General features: G+C 41.3%; 1 protein-coding gene across 10 annotated transcripts in view; it reads left to right on the top strand.

The window, feature by feature from the left end:
• ARHGEF28 (Rho guanine nucleotide exchange factor 28) overlaps window positions 1-19,451 on the top strand; it is a 135,218-nt gene that overhangs the window by 61,198 nt on the left and 54,569 nt on the right. For 8 of the 10 annotated variants that reach the window (XM_028748496.2, XM_028748499.2, XM_028748500.2 and 5 more), the window contains 2 exons: window positions 17,812-17,942; window positions 18,969-19,204. In XM_028748496.2, coding sequence (XP_028604329.2) covers window positions 17,812-17,942; window positions 18,969-19,204 — 367 coding nt within the window. Of the gene's footprint in view, window positions 1-4,823; window positions 5,162-17,811; window positions 17,943-18,968; window positions 19,205-19,451 lie in introns of those variants that run through there. The other 2 variants (XM_028748506.2, XM_028748507.2) reach the window with 1 other exon arrangement.

Here is a 19,451-nt window from a genome sequence, read left to right on the forward strand (position 1 = left end):
AGAGTTGGAAGAGACCACAAGGGCCATCGAGTCCAACCCCCTGCCAAGCAGGAAACACCATCAGAGCACTCCTGACATATGGTTGTCAAGCCTCTGCTTAAAGACCTCCAAAGAAGGAGACTCCATCACACTCCTTGGCAGCAAATTCCACTGTCGAACAGCTCTTACTGTCAGGAAGTTCTTCCTAATGTTTAGGTGGAATCTTCTTTCTTGTAGTTTGGATCCATTGCTCCGTGTCCGCTTCTCTGGAGCAGCAGAAAACAACCTTTCTCCCTCCTCTATGTGACATCCTTTTATATATTTGAACATAGCTATCATATCACCCCTTAACCTCCTCTTCTCCAGGCTAAACATGCCCAGCTCCCTTAGCCGTTCCTAATAAGGCATCGTTTCCAGGCCTTTGACCATTTTGGTTGCCCTCCTCTGGACATGTTCCAGTTTGTCAGTGTCCTTCTTGAACTGTGGTGCCCAGAACTGGACACAGTACTCCAGGTGAGGTCTGTTCCCTATCATTTCTTTTTGTTCATATTGCGCTTACCTTTGACTTACTGACTTGTACTAAATATACATAAATTATTCTTTCTAATTGACCTTAACATTTTGAGCTGCACTATTCTAGAGAGCTGGCTGTGTCAGCAAAAAAGCCCACACACTTAAAAAAAACTCCATGGGGGAGGGAGACTCCCTTGGCCCCTATAGAGCTGGCACCTATGCAAGGAGGCCAGGACCAACTAAAATAGCTGAATTAGCTTCATGAGTGGGACCAACTTGATCCTACATTTTTCGCCTCCTTCTGGGAGCAGATGTTGAATTAGGGTCTAGGATGTTGAACTGGGGTCTAGGGAAATGTTGGAAGCGGTTTCCCTGTTGTTGGAAATAGGAAAATGCACATAATGAGGCTAAATCAGAGCTGGAACTACAGGGAACCGGTCTGAACTAGAGACTGGATCGCTTATGCAACTGTGCCCTTAATTCATGCTGAGAATATTATGTAACCGCAGTGGAATATGCCAAGGCTTGTTCGCAGGATGTCTAGTTAATCTTGAGTTTGTTGAATAGAATCAGAGAGTGACAATAATTGACGCAGTCCTGAAAATCATCTAGTCCACTCTGAAACTCTGCCCCAAGGCACGATCCTCCACGCTGCACATTTAACAACATTGTGCACTTAATTCCACAGATTTACTGATTTAATATTTAATGCTGTAACCTACCTTCTCACCCTGCCTTCTCAAGGTGTTGTTCAGTAATGGTGCAGCTTATTCTGATAATGCAACCAGCAAGAGAGGGGAGGAAGGAAGGTGCTCTGTGTTAAAAAAATAAATCCTGCCTGGAACAAGAAATTATTTGAGCACAATATATGTTAACTTGGACCAGAGTGTTCTTGCCACGATTCCTTTAAAGTAGGAGTGGGGGACCTCCAGCCCACAGGCCACACTTGGCTCACCAGTTCTCCATTTGGCCTATGAGGCCATTTTCAGGAAGCCAGGCTTATTTGTCCTACACTGTGGGTTAAATCACAGAGCCTAGGAGTTGCCGATCAGAAGGTTGGCGGTTTGAATCCCTACAACGGGGTGAGCTTCCATTGCTGGTCCCTGCTTCTGCCAACCTAGCAGTTCGAAAGCACGTCAAAGTGCAAGTAGATAAATAGGTACCGCTCCGGCGGGAAGGTAAATGGTGTTTCCGTGCGCTGCTCTGGTTGCCAGAAGCGGCTTAGTCATGCTGGCCACATGACCCGGAAGCTGTACGCCGGCTCCCTCGGCCAATAAAGCGAGATGAGCGCCACAACCCCAGAGTCGTCCGAGACTGGACCTAATGTTCAGGGGTCCCTTTACCTTACAAGTCAGCTGATGGGTGGTTGGAGCATGCCTTGCGGAAGGAGGGGAATGCAGAGCACAGCGCTGAGAGGGAGAGGTGAAGTCCTACCCCCCAGGCCCTCAGAGCACATAATCACCTGACATCACTACAAGTAGGAATGAACCTTGTTGAGAAAGCCATACTGATTGGGACACACAGAATTTATAAAATTCTGGGATTAACAATGGGAACAGTTAACTCCCATCATTTCATTATTAACATCGGCTCTATGCTCCATTTAAATAGGAAAAGGACTGAATATGATATGTGAGAGCGGGACAATATATGTTTATGGATTTAGTTAGAGAAGGTAGACGTAATTATATAATGTAAAATGTAACATGGATTAATTGCTCCCTGCCATCCCTCCCCAAGTATTTATAAATTGCAAGTCAAGTTCAGGAAACTATAAATAAATATTGACCTGGCTAGAAGATCTGAGTAGCTCCTATTACTTCCCTTTGCAAGTAAAGAATACTTTGATGGAGATTGTGTTTACAGGCAAAAAGACAAAAGAGGAAAGGATTGGCAAGTGGCGGTTTTGAACTTGCAGTGGACGTACTTTGGTGAAACTGGGCCAAGGAGTAGACAACTTTTACAAATAGCTGTGCCAATGGTTGTATGCTCTTTCTGGGATTTGTTAGATTGTGTCGGCTAGAGATGTACTCAAACCAGTGCATATTTTATACAGTACACGTATCATAGACTTAGAGCAAGGCTGAGTTTATATTACAGGAACATTGTTAGAAAGATCAAAGACATAGTGGGGCACAGTATGCAATTAAAACTCTCCATTAAATCTCTTTGGTTACCTGAAGCCCTATGTTCTGAAAATACATAAAACTCCGAGCAAGTTGCTGATAACAGCACGTATTCTTTTAGCAGTGTATGGGGTGGGGGTGGGGGGAGGAAAGTTTTACCTACAATAGAAGAATACTTGTACGGAGTCTGGCAAGCTATGTTAATGAATAAGCTGACCTTTCGGCAAAGCATCCATGGGAAGGAACAAAACCGACGGGATACTCAGTTGATCAGTGGAGACCATTTACTATATTCTGCTAGAACCAAATAGTCTCAATGCCAACAAAAATGTTGGAGATGTATTGTCAATAGAGTACTATTTTTGGTAACAAGGTTTTTTGTTTTGATACATTATATCTGTTGTTTTGCAATATTTTCTAAAAAAATATGTTTCAATAAAAGATTCATTCTTCCCTGAAGGGAGCAAGGTAGATTATTATGATGTTGTTGTTGTTTAGTCGTTTAGTCATGTCCGACTCTTCGTGACCCCATGGACCAGAGCACGCCAGGTACTCCTGTCTTCTGCTGCCTCCCGCAGTTTGGTCAAACTCATGCTGGTAGCTTCGAGAACACTGTCCAACCATCTCGTCCTCTGTCGTCCCTTCTCCTTGTGCCCTCCATCTTTCCCAACATCAGGGTCTTTTCCAGGGAGTTTTCTCTTCTCATGAGGTGGCCAAAGTATTGGAGCCTCAGCTTCAGGATCTGTCCTTCCAGTGAGCACTCAGGGCTGATTTCCTTAAGAATGGATAGGTTTGATCTTCTTGCAGTCCATGGGACTCTCAAGAGTCTCCTCCAGCACCATAATTATTATAGGATTATTAGATTATTGTTATAAGATTATTATAGGATTGGTCAAATTGATGGAGTATAAGGCTACTGCCATGATGGCTGTGCTTTGCCTCCACTGTCAGGTGGCTCAGAGAATGGCCTGAAGGTGCATTTAGTGAACCTGTGAAAAACAAGCAGAGCGAACTGAGACAATTAAAACTAAAAAAAAAAAAAAAAAAATCAAATCAATTTTATGTAATAATAACCGTTTTTAACACAGATTTTAATTCCTGCCCAACCATTGTATAATTCCATCTTTTTAACTGTATCTGAATTATTTGATACCAGCGAGTGTTTCACTGATCTGTTAACAATATGCAAGTTGGGGAATCCTTTGATCCATTATGGCCCCTGCATATCTTGGTGGTTGTAAAAATAATTGATGTGGGGTAGAGGAATGTTAACAAGTTCATATGCCACCATCTTTTCTGAATTGATCCCCCTATGCACATTCTCCTCCCTGTTAGGCGGAACACAAAAATGCACACAACGTGAGGTGACTTTCCATGGACTTTGGTTAAAAACAATAACAGGCAGTGGACTTGTTAGTTTTGTGTCTGCTTTTGTGTTTCCACATTCAAACCATTAAAAAAACCAAACCCAAAACAAAACATGCAGTTTGTGTAGCGTTAACGATGGGGGAGGGGTAATGAGTTTCTGCTGAATACTAATTGCTGATGAGTTGTTCAGGGAGACTGCGGTAAGAATGGGAGACTTGTTGTAAATTAGTCACTAGCTCTATTGTAGACTGCTGGGAGGGCAGGCCAGTTCTGTAAAGGTGCCAACCTTACCAAAATCTTTCGGGTTCACTGTCAAACTGAGAGTCACTGTGAACAGAAAGCAATCGTTTTCACGGCATGCATTTTTAGAAAAAGAATGTCTCAGGTGGGTCCTCTGTCCTTGTAATAATAAGAGGGAACTACGGTATGCCCCCTCTTTAAATTTAGGAAGGATAAGAATTCCATCATTTAGCTGCTGCTTCACCCACAAATGTCTCCGATCTACCAATGCTATAAATTCCAAAGGGAAATTGTTATGTGTGTGGCAGGAACAGAAGCCAGGGAAAACTGGCTGACTGTAGATTTTGCCTTTGGACTTCATTGATTCTATAAAAACCTCAAGGCTTAAAATAATTTTACATACTGCAAACCAAATACAGGTTAACATTTTAATATAAAGAAAAGCCTCTGTCTTTTGTTATCTATTTGAGAGAGAGAGTCCGAGAGAGAGTTCTCCTTCTCTGGCAACTCAGATTATTCTTCATTTACATTTGGAAAATGAAAAGGTGAGTTAATGATTCATTGGCACACAGTGACCTTTCCTATAACTGCAGTCCAGGATGCAGTAGCCCCACTGCAGGCTGTTCAGATTTTGACTTGGCTGTGTCTGCCTTAATATTTGCCCACGTACTTGACGCTTGCAGAGAACAGACCCCAGCTGCCTCTCTTTCTTTCTTTCTTGGTTTAGTGGGCAATTTGATCCTTCCTTCTTGGGTCTTTTTATTTTCTGTCACTTGACTTGCTGCTCAACACAACGGCAGCAGCACTCTCTAAAGAGGTGTTGGCTTAGCCAAAATAAAAGAAAAAAATGGACTCGGATTCTGATGCACCTTTTAATTACTCTTGGCCATCCTTACCTAAAATGAGAATTAGAAAACGGACATCCAGACCAAAAGGTAGACAAAAACTTCTTTACTTATTAATTTACTTATCTTTTAACTCTTCTTGCTGGTTCATTTTGTTGTTAGTCACATGCAAGTGGGTATAAAGAGTTTAGCGTTTTTCCTTTTCAGAAAAGGCACTGGGAGATTGTCTGTGTCACAGATACAAATTGGTTTGAAGAACAAAATACCTCTATCCTTATGAATTTATGGATGCTCTTTGCTTCATTTTCCAGCAAGTAAATGAATTGGTCTTCTGCTAGTTCTTTAGCTTCTGATATTTCTGCTGTGCATGCACTCTGAGCGTAAACATATTTATTTGGAAGGAACTTTCCACAGTTTCAGTGGAACTTATTTTAAAGTAAGCAGTTTTGAACAACGAAAGCAAAAACAAAACATATGCCAGAAGTCTTAGGGAAGGATGTTCCATACAGATGCAATTTGTGGAAAGCTCTCTATATGTGACTTTTTGTTTTAACTATTTGTTGTGTTGCATACAGGGTTTGCTAAAAAGAGAGCTCACCTAATTTTTAGAATGAATGTGAAACAATTGATGTATTCTCTCTTTCTGTCTCTCTGGTGGCTTCTTTCTTTGGGGAAATGTACTTGGAAATTCGGGTTCCAGATTGTTATAACTCTCATGTATTTTGCATAGAAATAATGACAATTTTATAGGAAGATGTATTTCTGAAAGCTGATAAATACCAAAATACCTTATGAAAAGCCTACTTTACTGTGATAGAATGAGAAGATAGAAATGAAGAGTACAAACTCTTGGGGATTTTTTTAAAAGTAAGATTAAGAAGAAAGCAACCCCACACACCCATGCATAAATATGTTGTGCAAATATATTTGTTACAGTGAATAAACTTAGAATGTTGACCTTCACATGTGAATGTTAGCATAGATTAAAAAGTCACTGACAAAAGCATAATTTTATTTTAGTTAGATGCTGTAGCTTCTGTCTCCATCAGAAACATGAAGGTTCTACCAGCCAAACTAGGTTTGACCTTGATTGATCAAGAGATCCAGAGCTGGATTTCCCAAGTGTTTTGCAAGGGCAAATGCAGTTCTCTGTGTGAGAGAGATTTGAACTGTGCCATGGTGCTAGCAGGTTTTATCTCCTGGCTACCCAACCCATACACCATTCACCCCATTATGGGAAACTAACAAGTACTGATATACCAACTCTGAATGTGGATATGGAAAATAATGGGAACATGCACTGTGGCTCCTGCTGCTGCTGGGGTGGGGAAAACCCCTCAAGAGATCCATTTGCAGACCTCCTGTTGTCACACATCTACAGTGGTGCCTCGCAAGACGAAAAGAATCCGTTCCGCGATTCTCTTCGTCTAGCGCTTTTTTCGTCTTGCGAAGCAACCCCATTAGCGGCTTAGCGGATTAGCGCTATTAGCGGTTTAGCGGCTTAGCGGCTATTAAAGGCTTAGTGGCTGAGCTGCTAAAAGGCTATTAGCAGCTTAGCAGCTTAGAAAAAGGGGGGGGGGGGAAAGCGGGGAAAAAATGGCAAGACTCGCAAGACATTTTTGTCTTGCGAAGCAAGCCCATAGGGAAATTCGGCTTGCGAAGCAACTCAGAAACGGAAAACCCTTTCGTCTAGCGGGTTTTCCGTCTTGCGAGGCATTCGTCTTGCGGGGCACCACTGTAGTTTATCCATATGGAGCAAGCAGAGATAGAGAGAGTTTTCAGGAAATTATCTGCCATACAGGAGTACAAGCAAGCTTTTTTTATGTAAAAGCATGGGTTTCCATATGAGCAGAAAGGCACTCTTTAAGCTGCCAACTCTTTATTCCTCAACACCATATTAAGTACCATTCTGGAGGTTCGTACCCTGAATAGCTGTTTGGGGGTTTGTATATATGTTTGTTTTGCAGTGGGACGTAACAATGGACTAGAGTAGAAGTGAACAAAGGCCTCTTCTTCAACTGCATGTCTGCTGGTAGTTCTTGGGATCCAACCCATAAATTCTGTAGCTTGTGTGTGTACATGCACACACTGGGTTATTCTGCCCTGTAATTTTAAGCCTCACCTTGGCTTAGCCACAGCATAGCCCAATTAATAGATACACAAAGCAGCAGATAATCTTGGCTGTATAGATGGTCAGCTCACACTCACTTGTAAGGAGGTGGGGCTGCAAAAATTTACCCAGGTTGTGTGCAGGATGTATAAGGCAAGAGACCTGGAAAGAAAGAGGTTTGCATTTGGACAGAGAGCAAAAAAACCAGCATGAAGTCATTGGCTGTGTCTGGCCAAAGCACATGGGGTTTGCCTGTTGCTCTGAAATTGAATCTGGTATTAGGGGATAAATTTTTTCTTCAATGAGGGGTCTTCAAAATACAATTTTGGGTTTGAGGAATTCAAATCTGTTGATTATTTTTGTGATTAGAAAACATCAAGCTTGGTAAATCTACGTTTGACTAAAAAACATATCAACTGTTGTTGGAGGAAAAAAAATACCTTATGAAAATGTCAGGCAATTCTATAACAATTTTAAGATTCTCTGCATAAAACATATCCCACTAAGCTTACAGCATTACCTTGTAATAATAAAACTTTAATGCCATCAGTTAATAAGAGATTTAAACAAGACGTTTAATTAAGTCTTGCTTTAATTCATTCTTGGACAGCAGCCGCCGACTTGCTTCTTGGCCTCTGATGTAGCCTTCATGTTTCTCATGTCTGCTGCCTCTGTGACTTGTTTCACACACACCTCTATAGTCTGAGCATGACAGGGTTGCCATTGAACTTGCATGGCTCATCAATGAACTTCTTTCCTTCCAGTATAGTAAGTTTACATGCCAAAGGAAATTCATAAAGCCCGTCAGATCAGTCTGTCAGCTGTAACAGGGATGAAGTACTGGGGTTGATGGAAGGTGTCTTTTTTGGACGTACGGAAAGATATCCCAGTGTGTCATCATCTCCATCAACAATGTTTTGGATACCAGCTCTCCTCTCTTCACTGTTATCTTAACACAGTAGTGTCTGGATTATCATTTCGTTGAATGCATACCACGCTGAGTGCTGGATGGTTGGTAAAACAGCATCCATTACGGCCTTCTTTTGGAGCCTAATTTACCACAGCTGAAACAAGATGTGGTGTGAGCCGTCTGCCCAATAGTGTTTTACTTTGATGTTGAACCAGCAGGGGTAGTACACATAAATTATGTATTCCACTATTGGTCTTAGGTCATTAAGGGTTTTGCCTTTAAGGCTGTGCTTCAAAATCCATATGTTTACTGCGGTGAACCACCTTGAATAGCTCACTGTGCCATTTTCCTGTCCTTATGGCCTGTGTGATATGATACCCATACACTTGATCAGCACAGAGATCCTTTAAAACACTGTCACTCAGTGAAGTAAGATTTCCGAAGGGTTTTGGGAGAGAAGAGGGAGTGAAATCTTGTTGCACAAGTGGAAATCCTTCCACTGATGGGATGTGGTAATTGAATTTACTATGAAGTTGGAAAATAGCTGAAAAGCATGCAGAGGGTCTGGCAGAGAGGGCAGTGAATGATGGCATGACAAGGTTGGGTCAGGCTGGTGAAGTCCCCTTCAGAGCCTCAAGGCACTTGGCTGGGGGCTCCACCTCTTCAACTGCTAGACCCAGGCGTGCAAGCAAGAGAAGATCAGCCTAACCCTAATTGGATGTCAGTGCCTATTAATAACTCACCTCTGGTTTTGGCATTCCCAAACTGATTTCCCTTTTCTACCATGTTCCTCTACTCAGCTTCCCTCATGTGTCCTGTGCTTGAGCTTGGAAGCCTCAGTAGCCAGTGTGGTGTAGTGGTTAGGAGCAGTAGTCTCATAATCTGGGGAACCGGGTTTGCGTCTCCGCTCTTCCACATGCAGCTGCTGGGTGACCATGGGCTAGTCACACTTCGTTGAAGTCTCTCAGCCCCACTCACCTCACAGAGTGTTTGTTGTGGGGGAGGAAGGGAAAGGAGAATGTTAGCCGCTTTGAGACTCCTTGGGATAGTGATAAAGCGGAATATCAAATCCAAACTCTTCTTCTTCTTCTTCTTCAGGATAGTGCCTGTGTATTATTTTGAGTTATAACCAGCACTTCATTAATTTTGGCACTCTAGAAATAATAACAGTTCTCTTAAAAAGCGAAATGGTATCTGTAAGGCTGTCCTAGAGCTTCTTATGGTTTGGGAAATAGGGAATGTGAAATAAAATATCTCATTCCCTCAAGCCCTCTGCCCCCCTAACACACTTAGAGTACATCCTTAATCCTTTCCTGTTTGCTTCTGGCTTGGGATATCAGTCTAGCATGGGTGGACTTGTGTCTTCCACATGTTTAGAGTAATGGAGAGAATTTGAGTGAATCTCTCTTTCTGGAAAGCAATTCTGCTGTCTTTTTGGAGACACTGAACTAATTTATATTTATGTTTATTTATAGCCGGTCTTTCTGTGACAAACGCAAGGTGGCTTGCGATAAAAATGTAAGTCAAAACAAAATGAAAAACAAAATTAATAACAACAACAAAAGACTGCTGGAATATGTTGTCATGGAACAGCATAATAAAAACCATATATCAACAGTAGCAAATGAAAAATGTATCAAAGGCTCAACTAAAAATACCCACTGGGATAAAATGTTCTTAAGAACCTGTTTAAACGCTGGCAGAGAAGGAAGCCTGGTGAATTTCTCTTGAAGGGCTATTGCATCGTTTCGGCACCACAACTGAAAGGTCCTCTTGCTTGAACCCACAAGTGACATATCTGCTGCCAAAGGGACAATCAGAGGGCCTCAGTAACCAAGTGCAGATCTCTAGCAGGCTCATACGGGAGGAAGTGATTCTTGAGTTAACCTTGCTCCTTGGCTGTTTGGGATTTTCAAGGTCAGAGCCAGCATCTTGGATTGATCCCAGAAACAAATTGGAAGCCAATGGAGTCCTCTTAAAATCAACCTAAGCAGGCTGACCTGTGAACCCCAAATCTGACCACCACTTTCAGAACCAACTGACATTTCTGAACTGCGCCGTCCTTGAGGGCACTCCCACATTACAGTAATCTGATGTCAGCTGGAGCTGCCCTGGCTAGCTCCTTCACCATCAACATCCAGATGGAAAAAGCCATCACCAGACCCAAACCCAAACAGCTAATACTTTCTTTGAAACACATAAAAGTGCTCAATCTGCTTTTGTTTTGTAGACCACTTAGGGCTGTTGTTTTGTTACTATCTTGGTCATGTGACAGTTACTGTACAACGTTCCGCATATAATAGCCTATCCAAACGAGATGGTTTTTGTCAACAACTCGCATTAGCTTCAGCCAGCACACCCAGAGGGCACCATTTTGGGGAAGAGTGGTACATAAGAACTCTATCTAGCAGTCTCATAGCACTTGAGAATGTTCAAAGCGTTTCATGTGAAATATGTCAGTTGTTGCTGCCCATGTGTAGAAAGAATAATAGCCAGCGGCGTAGCGTGGGTTGTCAGCACCCGGGGCAAGGCAAGTAATTTGCGCCCCCTAACCCGTGGATTTGCGCCCCCTAACCTGTGGATTTGCGCCCCCTAACCCATGGATTTGCCCTAACCCCAGATGTTGCGCCCGGTGCGGCCGGCCCCCCCTGCACCCCCCATGCTACGCCACTGATAATAGCTGAACATTGCAGGAATAAAAACAGTGAATAATATTATGTCACACCCATTCTCTGATGGTTTTGGGCTTTCTGTAGCCATGGAAGCAGAAACAGGTAGACCAATTTTGAACATAAGACTTACTACTATAGGTGGTTCTATGCCTGGTCCAAGCTCATACATTTTATCCAGTGTGCCTAATATTTAGGATTTCTCCCTTTTTTGGTTTCATAGCTTTCATTATTTCAAGTTATATATTAACCCATGTTCAGTGTACTGAAAGCAATTCTGGGAAGCTATTTGAAAACTATTTGCTGTTTCCTCCAAGTGGGAATTAGTCATATTCCTTCTTGGCTTCTGATTTGCTCACGTTTTTATTCATTCCTGAATTGTTAATATATGTGGCATTTTAAAACTTTTTAAAATAGGCACAAAGATTCATTTATTTATGATTCCATTTTTTAATCACATAAAATATCTTGAAATGATTTCAAAGTATTTCTGTGAAATGAGTCAGCCCAGGGCCGGATTTAGGTTTGATGAGGCCCTAAGCCACTGAAGGTAATGGGGCCCTTTATATAGCAGGTGGGGCCCATTACTTACATCATAGGAGCCTACACAACACAAAACACTGTTGCTGTAGGTAGGTTTTATTTTATTTGTTTTTTATCTTATATTTTGGAAATGTACATCCAGTTGTTTTTCCCCTTTAATTTTCTTGGGGCCCCCCAAGAGAGTGGGGCCCTAAGCTATAGCTTGTTTAGCTTATACATAAATCCGGCACTGAGTCAGCCTGGTTGCTCCCGCCTTTTGGTGTTCTGTAGCTAATGAGTGAAGTCAGAGTTGTGAATTATGAATTTGCTGTTTGGCACCAGGCAATAGGAATCTGTGTGATCCTAAGGAGCTGCCACTTCCCATTCCTCTTTTGTGCACGTTTCCTGCTTTTGTTTCATTTACTAGCCAATGGAACCTCTGCAGTTTGCCTTCCTTTCCCCTAGGAATGTGGAAGCATCTTTCTTGGGTTCATCTGACACCAGCTACTCCGTAGTAGTTATTTTCTGCTAATACCACTACACCATAGCTGTGGGCAGATGTTAAAGAATCCCCCATGGCAAATGCAAAATATGAAAACTGAAAAGAGGCATAGAATTATAGTTCTGTTTCTTCATTAAAATATTTATGTCCCACCTTTCAGCCTTGAGTGGCTCACAGCATCAATTAAAACAAATATACACCAGGAGCCAGATGTTAAAATCACAGAAGGCAGCTGGGGCGAGAGGGAGGGACCAAGCCAAAAATGCAGTGGTAAAATGACAATAAGACCACAAAGTGAGGGAAAGCCTTGGTGCCACAACTGTAAAGGCCTTGTCCTGCATCCTCCAGTGATAATTGGATGCAAGGCAAGGTCTCTGAAGAAAATTGCAGTAGGTGAGGATGCTTGTGAGGAAGAAGACAGTCTTTCAGATATTCTGGTACCAATGCACATAGGGCAGGCATGGCCAAACTTGGCCCGCCAGCTGTTTTGTGACTACAGTTCCCATCATCCCTGACCACAGGTCCTGTTAGCTAGGGATGGTGGGAGTTGTAGTCCCAAAACAGCTGGAGGGCCAAGTTTGGCCATGCCTGGGCATGCACATACCTATACCTGTACATAGCACAGGTAATATATATATATTCTGAAAGTATTTCTCTCTATTATTAGAGCATGCAGATCAACTACAATAGTTGATCTTCATTCTCTCTATGTTGTATGTTTTCATACAAATGTACAGGGGGGCATATATGTATGTAGCACAGGGTGCACAACCTAAAGCTACAGCTACAGGGTTCCTTCCTGCCTCACATTAACCTCTTAAGAATGCAATAATTGCCTTGTTGGATAAGTCCATGGTCCACCTAGTCCAGCATTTCAGCTGCAAGCAGCCAGGGAGTCTTGCTTAAAATGCCTGCTATATTTGTTCTGTTTTCATGATTGCAGATTTTTGTGTTAGTAAGCGGAGTTAGTCAACATCTGAGTTGGTTTCACCTTAAATGTGGACCTTTCTATTGATTTCATCGGAATGTAGATAAAGTACAGTCTGTGAGTCACGATTTTGCCAGAGTCATGCTGAAAGGAATTTGTGGAACTGTAGGAATGTGATTTATAACCTGTATGTTTGATGTTGCTTTGTCATTTTTTAAACTGCGTTGTGTCTTTTGGTAGAAATAAATAACTGATGGAGTCAATATATAATTAAGTGTGCTGTCTTGTGAGTTTGGTGAAGTCTTGAAATACCTTTCTAGTTACAATATTAGTCTTAAGTTATTTATGCGCATCGGAAACTTAAGTGAGCCATTCTTTGCAAAAGAATTCCTGGTGTATTAGACAGTGTAAGAAATCTTCTTATAGACACACAGCTGCCAAAGTCTACTGGAACTGTCAGTGATTTTAGCTTTGAAGAGATCCCAACAAAAAGCATAGGTTTCTTATGATGCTCCAACTGTATTCAGTTACAGTGAATTACTCCTTTATTAAAAGATGCTTGCAACTTGATTCTCAGAGAGCTCTGAAATCCCTTTGCATTTCAAGGATGTTTATAATGATCCAGGTCATGGTGAACCAAAGTAAGTATGGAAATCTTTCAACTAAAAACTAGGAAGTGGGTGTCGAAGGGCCCTCTGAAACTAGGGGGTAAGGGGGAGATATTGGGAAGTACAAAATTTACTGAAAATTTAAGGGGGGAAGCAGCTTTTTTATGGATTTTATAATGTCATTGTTGTAGGGAGTAGCAGATCTTCTCTAATCAGTTATCTCCGTAGTACTGCCATTCCCCTAAATGCCCTGGAATGACACTACATCATGACAAAAAGTGAAAACAAACACCATACTCTTTAAAACAAAACAAAACAAACAAAACAAAACCTAAAAATGCCATTACAAAATGGTATGCTCCCATGAAACTTTCAGTACCTTCTGCCCGCCTGCCCCTAAATGACTGAATCCCCCCCCCCCAAAAAAAAAATCACTATCTGGGAATAAGGAAGGATTATTTTTGTGTATCTGAAGATTAATGCTCTCTATGTTATGGGATCCCCAGTCAATCAATGGCTTTTAGAGCACTTAACATTTACAGTAGATGGCTCTTCCTGTTTGAGTTCTACTAAATAAAATGGTTCCTTCTTCACTTAATATTTTTCTTGTGCATGAAAACTTGATAAATAAATCACTTATAGCTGTTTAGCACCAGCCCACCAGTAAAAAGCATGGAATAGTTAAACAATTTCAGAAGCCAACCATTTTTGTAAAGCCTTCCAAAAGAGAATTGAAGTTGCATCAAGGACTCTGGGGACAGCGAAGCATCATGGTGGCTGTGCCTTTGAAAATACAGTGGTAACTCTGTTTTTGAGTGTCTCGGAAGCCAAATGTTTCAAAACCTGAACGACAAAAACCCAGAAGTAATTGCTTCCATTTCTTCTTTTTTCTCCATTGACTTTGGCAACCGCCCTTTGCACCTTGGTTGTCGAACGTTTCGGAAGTTGAACGGTCTTCTGGAACAGATTATGTTTGACAACCAAGGTACCACTGTATACAAACCAGCAGTTTAAGTTGAATACATTGGTGATGCCCTAAATAATGAGTCAATACAAACAGAATTGAGTTTTACTGCCTAGCTGCTGGTGTGCATAAACCCACATCTTTATGTTGTAGAATATCATGTTCCTCCCAATCTAGGCTCCATCTACATGATGGCTAAATTTGATATTCTCCAAAATACACACATATAGCAAGCAGCTATTGGAAAATCAATAGTAGGATAGTAACCTGGTGAAACCTGACCTGTTTTTCAATAACCTATAAAATGTATCCTAATGATAATACTTTCCATGTGCCATCTTAAGACAGGCAGACTTTCCATCCTGCTTAGCCCACTTTTCTTTCTTTCTGCTGAATATCCAACATGAGGGAGACTTATTTGGAACTCAAAAACCTGCTCACTTTGTGACCTCTTAGTCTCCATCTCCCATTATCCCTGATGATTAGCTGGCTGGGACTGATGGGAGCTGGGAGTACAGCCATACCACAGGTTCCTCACACCTGCTTTAGCTGGTTCTAAAAAAGGCATCACCTACCGTTACTCTTGCTATCTATGCTGTGTCCAGACTTCATTGTCTTTGGGACTAGCCCTGTGTGTTAACAGGCTGGCCAACCTTTTGTACTTAACCAATAGTAGTCCCCAAATCTAATGGGTCAGAAACAGAGTGGGAAACAGACAACCATTAAATACCAACTGATAATTTCCTGTGGTGAACACCCAAACAGGTAGAAAGACAGGGGTCTATATAATCTACTCACAGGGTGTATAATTTTACTACTCAGCTATATCTGACCAGAAGTCCAGAGGAGCGGTGGAAATTTTAGCAAGTGGGCAGGTAGTACAGACTTGCAACAGGGAAGAGCACTTGCAATGTCTCACATTTGAGGTTGTAACGTGGTGTTTGCAATTACTTCATTAATAACATAGTATTTAGTCTTGCTTATGATGTCATTTTGTGGGATGAGGCATAGCAAATGCCATTTAAAGCTGACTGTGCTTTTCGTATTCCTGGACAACTCAAATGTGTACAAGTCTGTAGCATGTTGGGTGATACAAGCTAGAGGAAGGGAGGCCTGTGGCTTTGGCATTTTAATAGCTTTTTAAAAACATTAATAATTACACTTGAAGTCATTTCTGGAAGGAGAACTATGCACAACCTTCACTCCCAGCATTTCACAGTTAGCTCAGATCTTAATTTATTGGAATACGTAGTACATGATCACTTATTAACTCTATTATGTGGGTACTCTCAGGGAAAGGTTGATGTTGTCTCTATATCTGGTTAGTTTCATGCTGGTTTTATCCAGATTTGCTTATGTCAACAAGATAAAGGCTTGTGTTTGCTGCTATTACATTATTTGATAGTGTTAATGTATCAGTTTGTTTTTTTGTTTGTTTACCATCTTAGGCTTCTAGATTGACCACATAAAAATACTACAAATAAAGAAATCATATATCAAAATGGAGTTTGGCAGAATGTTTCTTTCTTTAGTTTAAAATAGGCTATCATTGTGAAAGCTTTTATAGGAAAATGGGGAATTGAGGCTCATATGTGCAGGATGGACTCCTCTTCTATATTTTCTTAATACAGACCAGATATTGTTGAAGTAAGTTCCATGGGTTGCATTTAGAGCATTTCATGGGCTGGAACCAGAGAAAACCACAAGTTGTCTCCACCCAGTTTTGGGGGATCCCCCTCAGCCCCCTGAACCACAGCATTCAGGAGGTCCTCCTGATCCTCCGAGGAGCTGAAGAGAAGGGGGCAGGGAAGTAAATTCCTGCTCCAAAGAAAGATGTCCTTTTGTTACAGAGCCTAATTAAGATGGAGGCTTGCTGTTTATTTGTGTTGATTGCATCCTGAATGAACTGTGAAAGAAAATGCGTTTGGTAGGGGAGGAATTGAGGTTATCAGGAGCTGCTGCTACATATTTTACCTCCTTTTCCTTTCTCTGTGTAATTTTTAAAATACCACATTCACTTTCCATCTCCTCTCTGAAATACTTACAGCAAAAAAGAAAAAAAAGAAAAAGAAAGGTGAGACAATGGTGGTATTTTTGTATCCTTTTATCACACCATGACATAGTCAGGAAGGTTTTGTGTGTGATGCAAAGAGCTGGAACAGCCAAGATCAAGGAGGCACAAAAGCTTGGCTAGATTACAAAGCAGGATCCTGGAAGCATTCTTCCTTCCAACAAAGTGTTTTCTTTTGCACATGCAAGGGAAAGCAGGAGGCCAGGATCTATAGTTCTTTTGGAAGATGCCTAGTGGGGAAGAAACTGGCAGGCTGTTGCTCAGATTCCTTGGTCTTACTCCATTCATTTAGCTGGCAAATTGTCACATGAACAAAAAAAGAAAAACCTGGTAAACCCAAACACTCTCTGCTTGGCACGCCTACAATTTGAAGGACACATACAGAGATTGTGTGTGAAGAGCCAGTGTGGTGTAATGATTAGGGTGTTGGACTAGGACCTGGGAGACCAGGGCTCAGATCTTTACAACAACTGGAGGACCACACATTCTCCATGTGTGCCCTAGTTACTTCCAAGCTAGGTTGCTGGAATGTTGTCTATATGGGGCTGCATTGAAGGACAGGCTGGACACTCTAGTTAGCCCAAAATGCAGCCACCAGATCTGGGACCTGAACACCAGCTCACACCAACCAAAATTTACAGGATCATCATTGATTGGCTATTCCAGGGATAGTCAACCTTTCTATACCTACCGCCCACTAATGCATCTTTCTTGATGGTAAAATTTCCTTACCTCCCACCGGTGCTCGATGGAAGGACAATTCAGCTTGTACTGTAGAACCCCCTACCGCCCACCTAGAATCCTGAAACAGCCACTAGTGGGTGGAAGGGACCAGGTTGACAACCTGGGCTATTCATTTCTGGGCTCAATTGAAAGTGCTTATTTTAACCATTAAGGCTCAGATACCTTTGGACCTGCTGCGACATGAGCTGCCCCTCAGTTAAGTTGACCCAGTTTCCTAAGGTGAACCATCATTGTTTCCTAACCATCATTGACTCTGTTTCCTAAAGTGAAATTAGAGAGGTGGATTCAAATTCACAATTATGGATTACCCTCCCACTGGAAATCTATCAGGCACATTTTCACTTAGCTGCTGAAGGTCATTTAATTTCATCATGCTTTTAGCAATGATGAATATTTTGTCTTGTTTATCTTGTTTCATTGAATATTCGTTTAACTCTTGTAAGCTGTACTGTGTATTTCTTAATAATAAAACAAGGTTGTATTATTTATTGCTGGATGCCCTGTGCTCCCACTGGGAGGAGTTGTGTTATATAACTATGTGGAAATAAAATACTAAGCAAATAAACAGACAGAAGTGATATTATTGTGAAATGGCTTTATGTTTTCTTCAATTCTCATAATGAAACCAGCACCACTTTACTCTGAATGACTATACAGGAAATAAATTGTTTGTATTTATGATTCTATGAGTCTATTCTATGGTTTATTCCAGTTCAACAACATTCCCCATTTGAGGCTTATCGGAAAACCTCAAATCCCTCCACCTTCTTTGCCGCAGCCAGACTTTCTGCGATGCTGAATGGAAGTGAAGAAGTCTATGCAAACCGCATGGTGGTGGATCAGGTAAGTCTGACAGACATGGACTCTGCTGACTTCTTGCAAAAGTGCACACTAACAACAGACCCAGGGGTTGGAGGAACTCCACAATTGCGTTCTCCATGTTTTCTTTCTTTCTTTCTTTCTTTCTTTCTTTCTTTCTTTCTTTCTTTCTTTCTTTCTTTCTATCTTTCTTTCTTTCTTTCTTTCTTTCTTTCTTTCTTTCTTTCTTTCTTTCTTTCTTTCTTTCTTTCTTTCTTTTCCTTCCTTCCTTCCTTCCTTCCTTCCTTCTTATTGTATTTCAGTTTTCTAGGGGTGTGTGAAATTAACAGTCTGATCTTAGTTGTGGTTCTAAAAAACCCCAATGGTAACAATGAAGATGATTATTAGCAAAACGTTCGTTTTCCTTTTCTCTGCATTACTGGTGTTTATATTCCATTTCTTTCTGCTTCTGTTGATTACAGATGATATTTAATAGCATATACAGATGATATTTAATAGCAGATGATATTTAATGTCTGATCATCCAATTACTGTATTTTGGGGGAAATGAATAGATTTTCTCATGCTTATTAAACATACGTATAACAAAATAAGAAACCTACAGGGAGATTATTCTTCAAATGGCCTCTGTTTGGGTTGCTTCCAGTCTATCACTATTTTTGTATAGGATTCAGTCACATACTGACAAATTCAGGATGCACAATTAAAGTTGATTTGGTGCCATTGAGCAACAGATCTGCTCCCCCCCCCCCCAAATATCGGACTTCTAGCAATAAGTAAAATGACAAGAAAATGCACTGCAAAGGGTGGAATAATGGTTGCTTGATACAAGTCCATGTAACCTCCCCACAAACAAATCAGGATAAATGTTCAATAAACAGGTAATCTGGAAGCAATCCTAGAACACATCCTAGGTTGTGTTCCTCTAGCCAGTTTTGTATTTGGAATGTGAGGACCTCATACTAGTCTTTACAGACTGGATTCAACTTCATTTCATTTTGTTTTGCATCTTTTGAATATCACCTAACTTGTTTGGATTTCTTGCTTTAGATGGAAGACATGGGTGTCAAGTACATGAAGGTAGACCAGTCTGCTCCTGAAATGTACAGAGACCGCGCAGACTCGAATGAAGATCCAGAAGCATCAGCAAATAGTGGGGACAGCAGAAACTCCTCCCCCATCATTCAGTCTAATTTGGATGCAGCAGGTCCATACTTGTCTCTCAAGAAGACACATGCATTTAGCAATCAACGGAATCAACGCTATTCCATCATTAAAAAAAGGAGGTGTGGATTCAATTTTAGCAGTGTTGTTTCAAAAGAACCCCCCCCCCCTATCCACATGTCTTGCTCAAAAAACAGAGAGAAAAATGAATGCCAACAAATTGTCCCCTGAGGAAATAAAAGGATAGCCATAGGCTGCATTGCTAACTATGTTGACTCAGAAATAAATTCCACTGAATGCAAATGGGGTTATGATTCCAACCTAAGGCTATCTGCAAGCCCCCCTTTCCAATCCAATCCAATCCAATCC

This window comes from Podarcis muralis, chromosome 11, assembly GCF_964188315.1.
Source record: "Podarcis muralis chromosome 11, rPodMur119.hap1.1, whole genome shotgun sequence".
NCBI lineage: Eukaryota > Metazoa > Chordata > Lepidosauria > Squamata > Lacertidae > Podarcis > Podarcis muralis.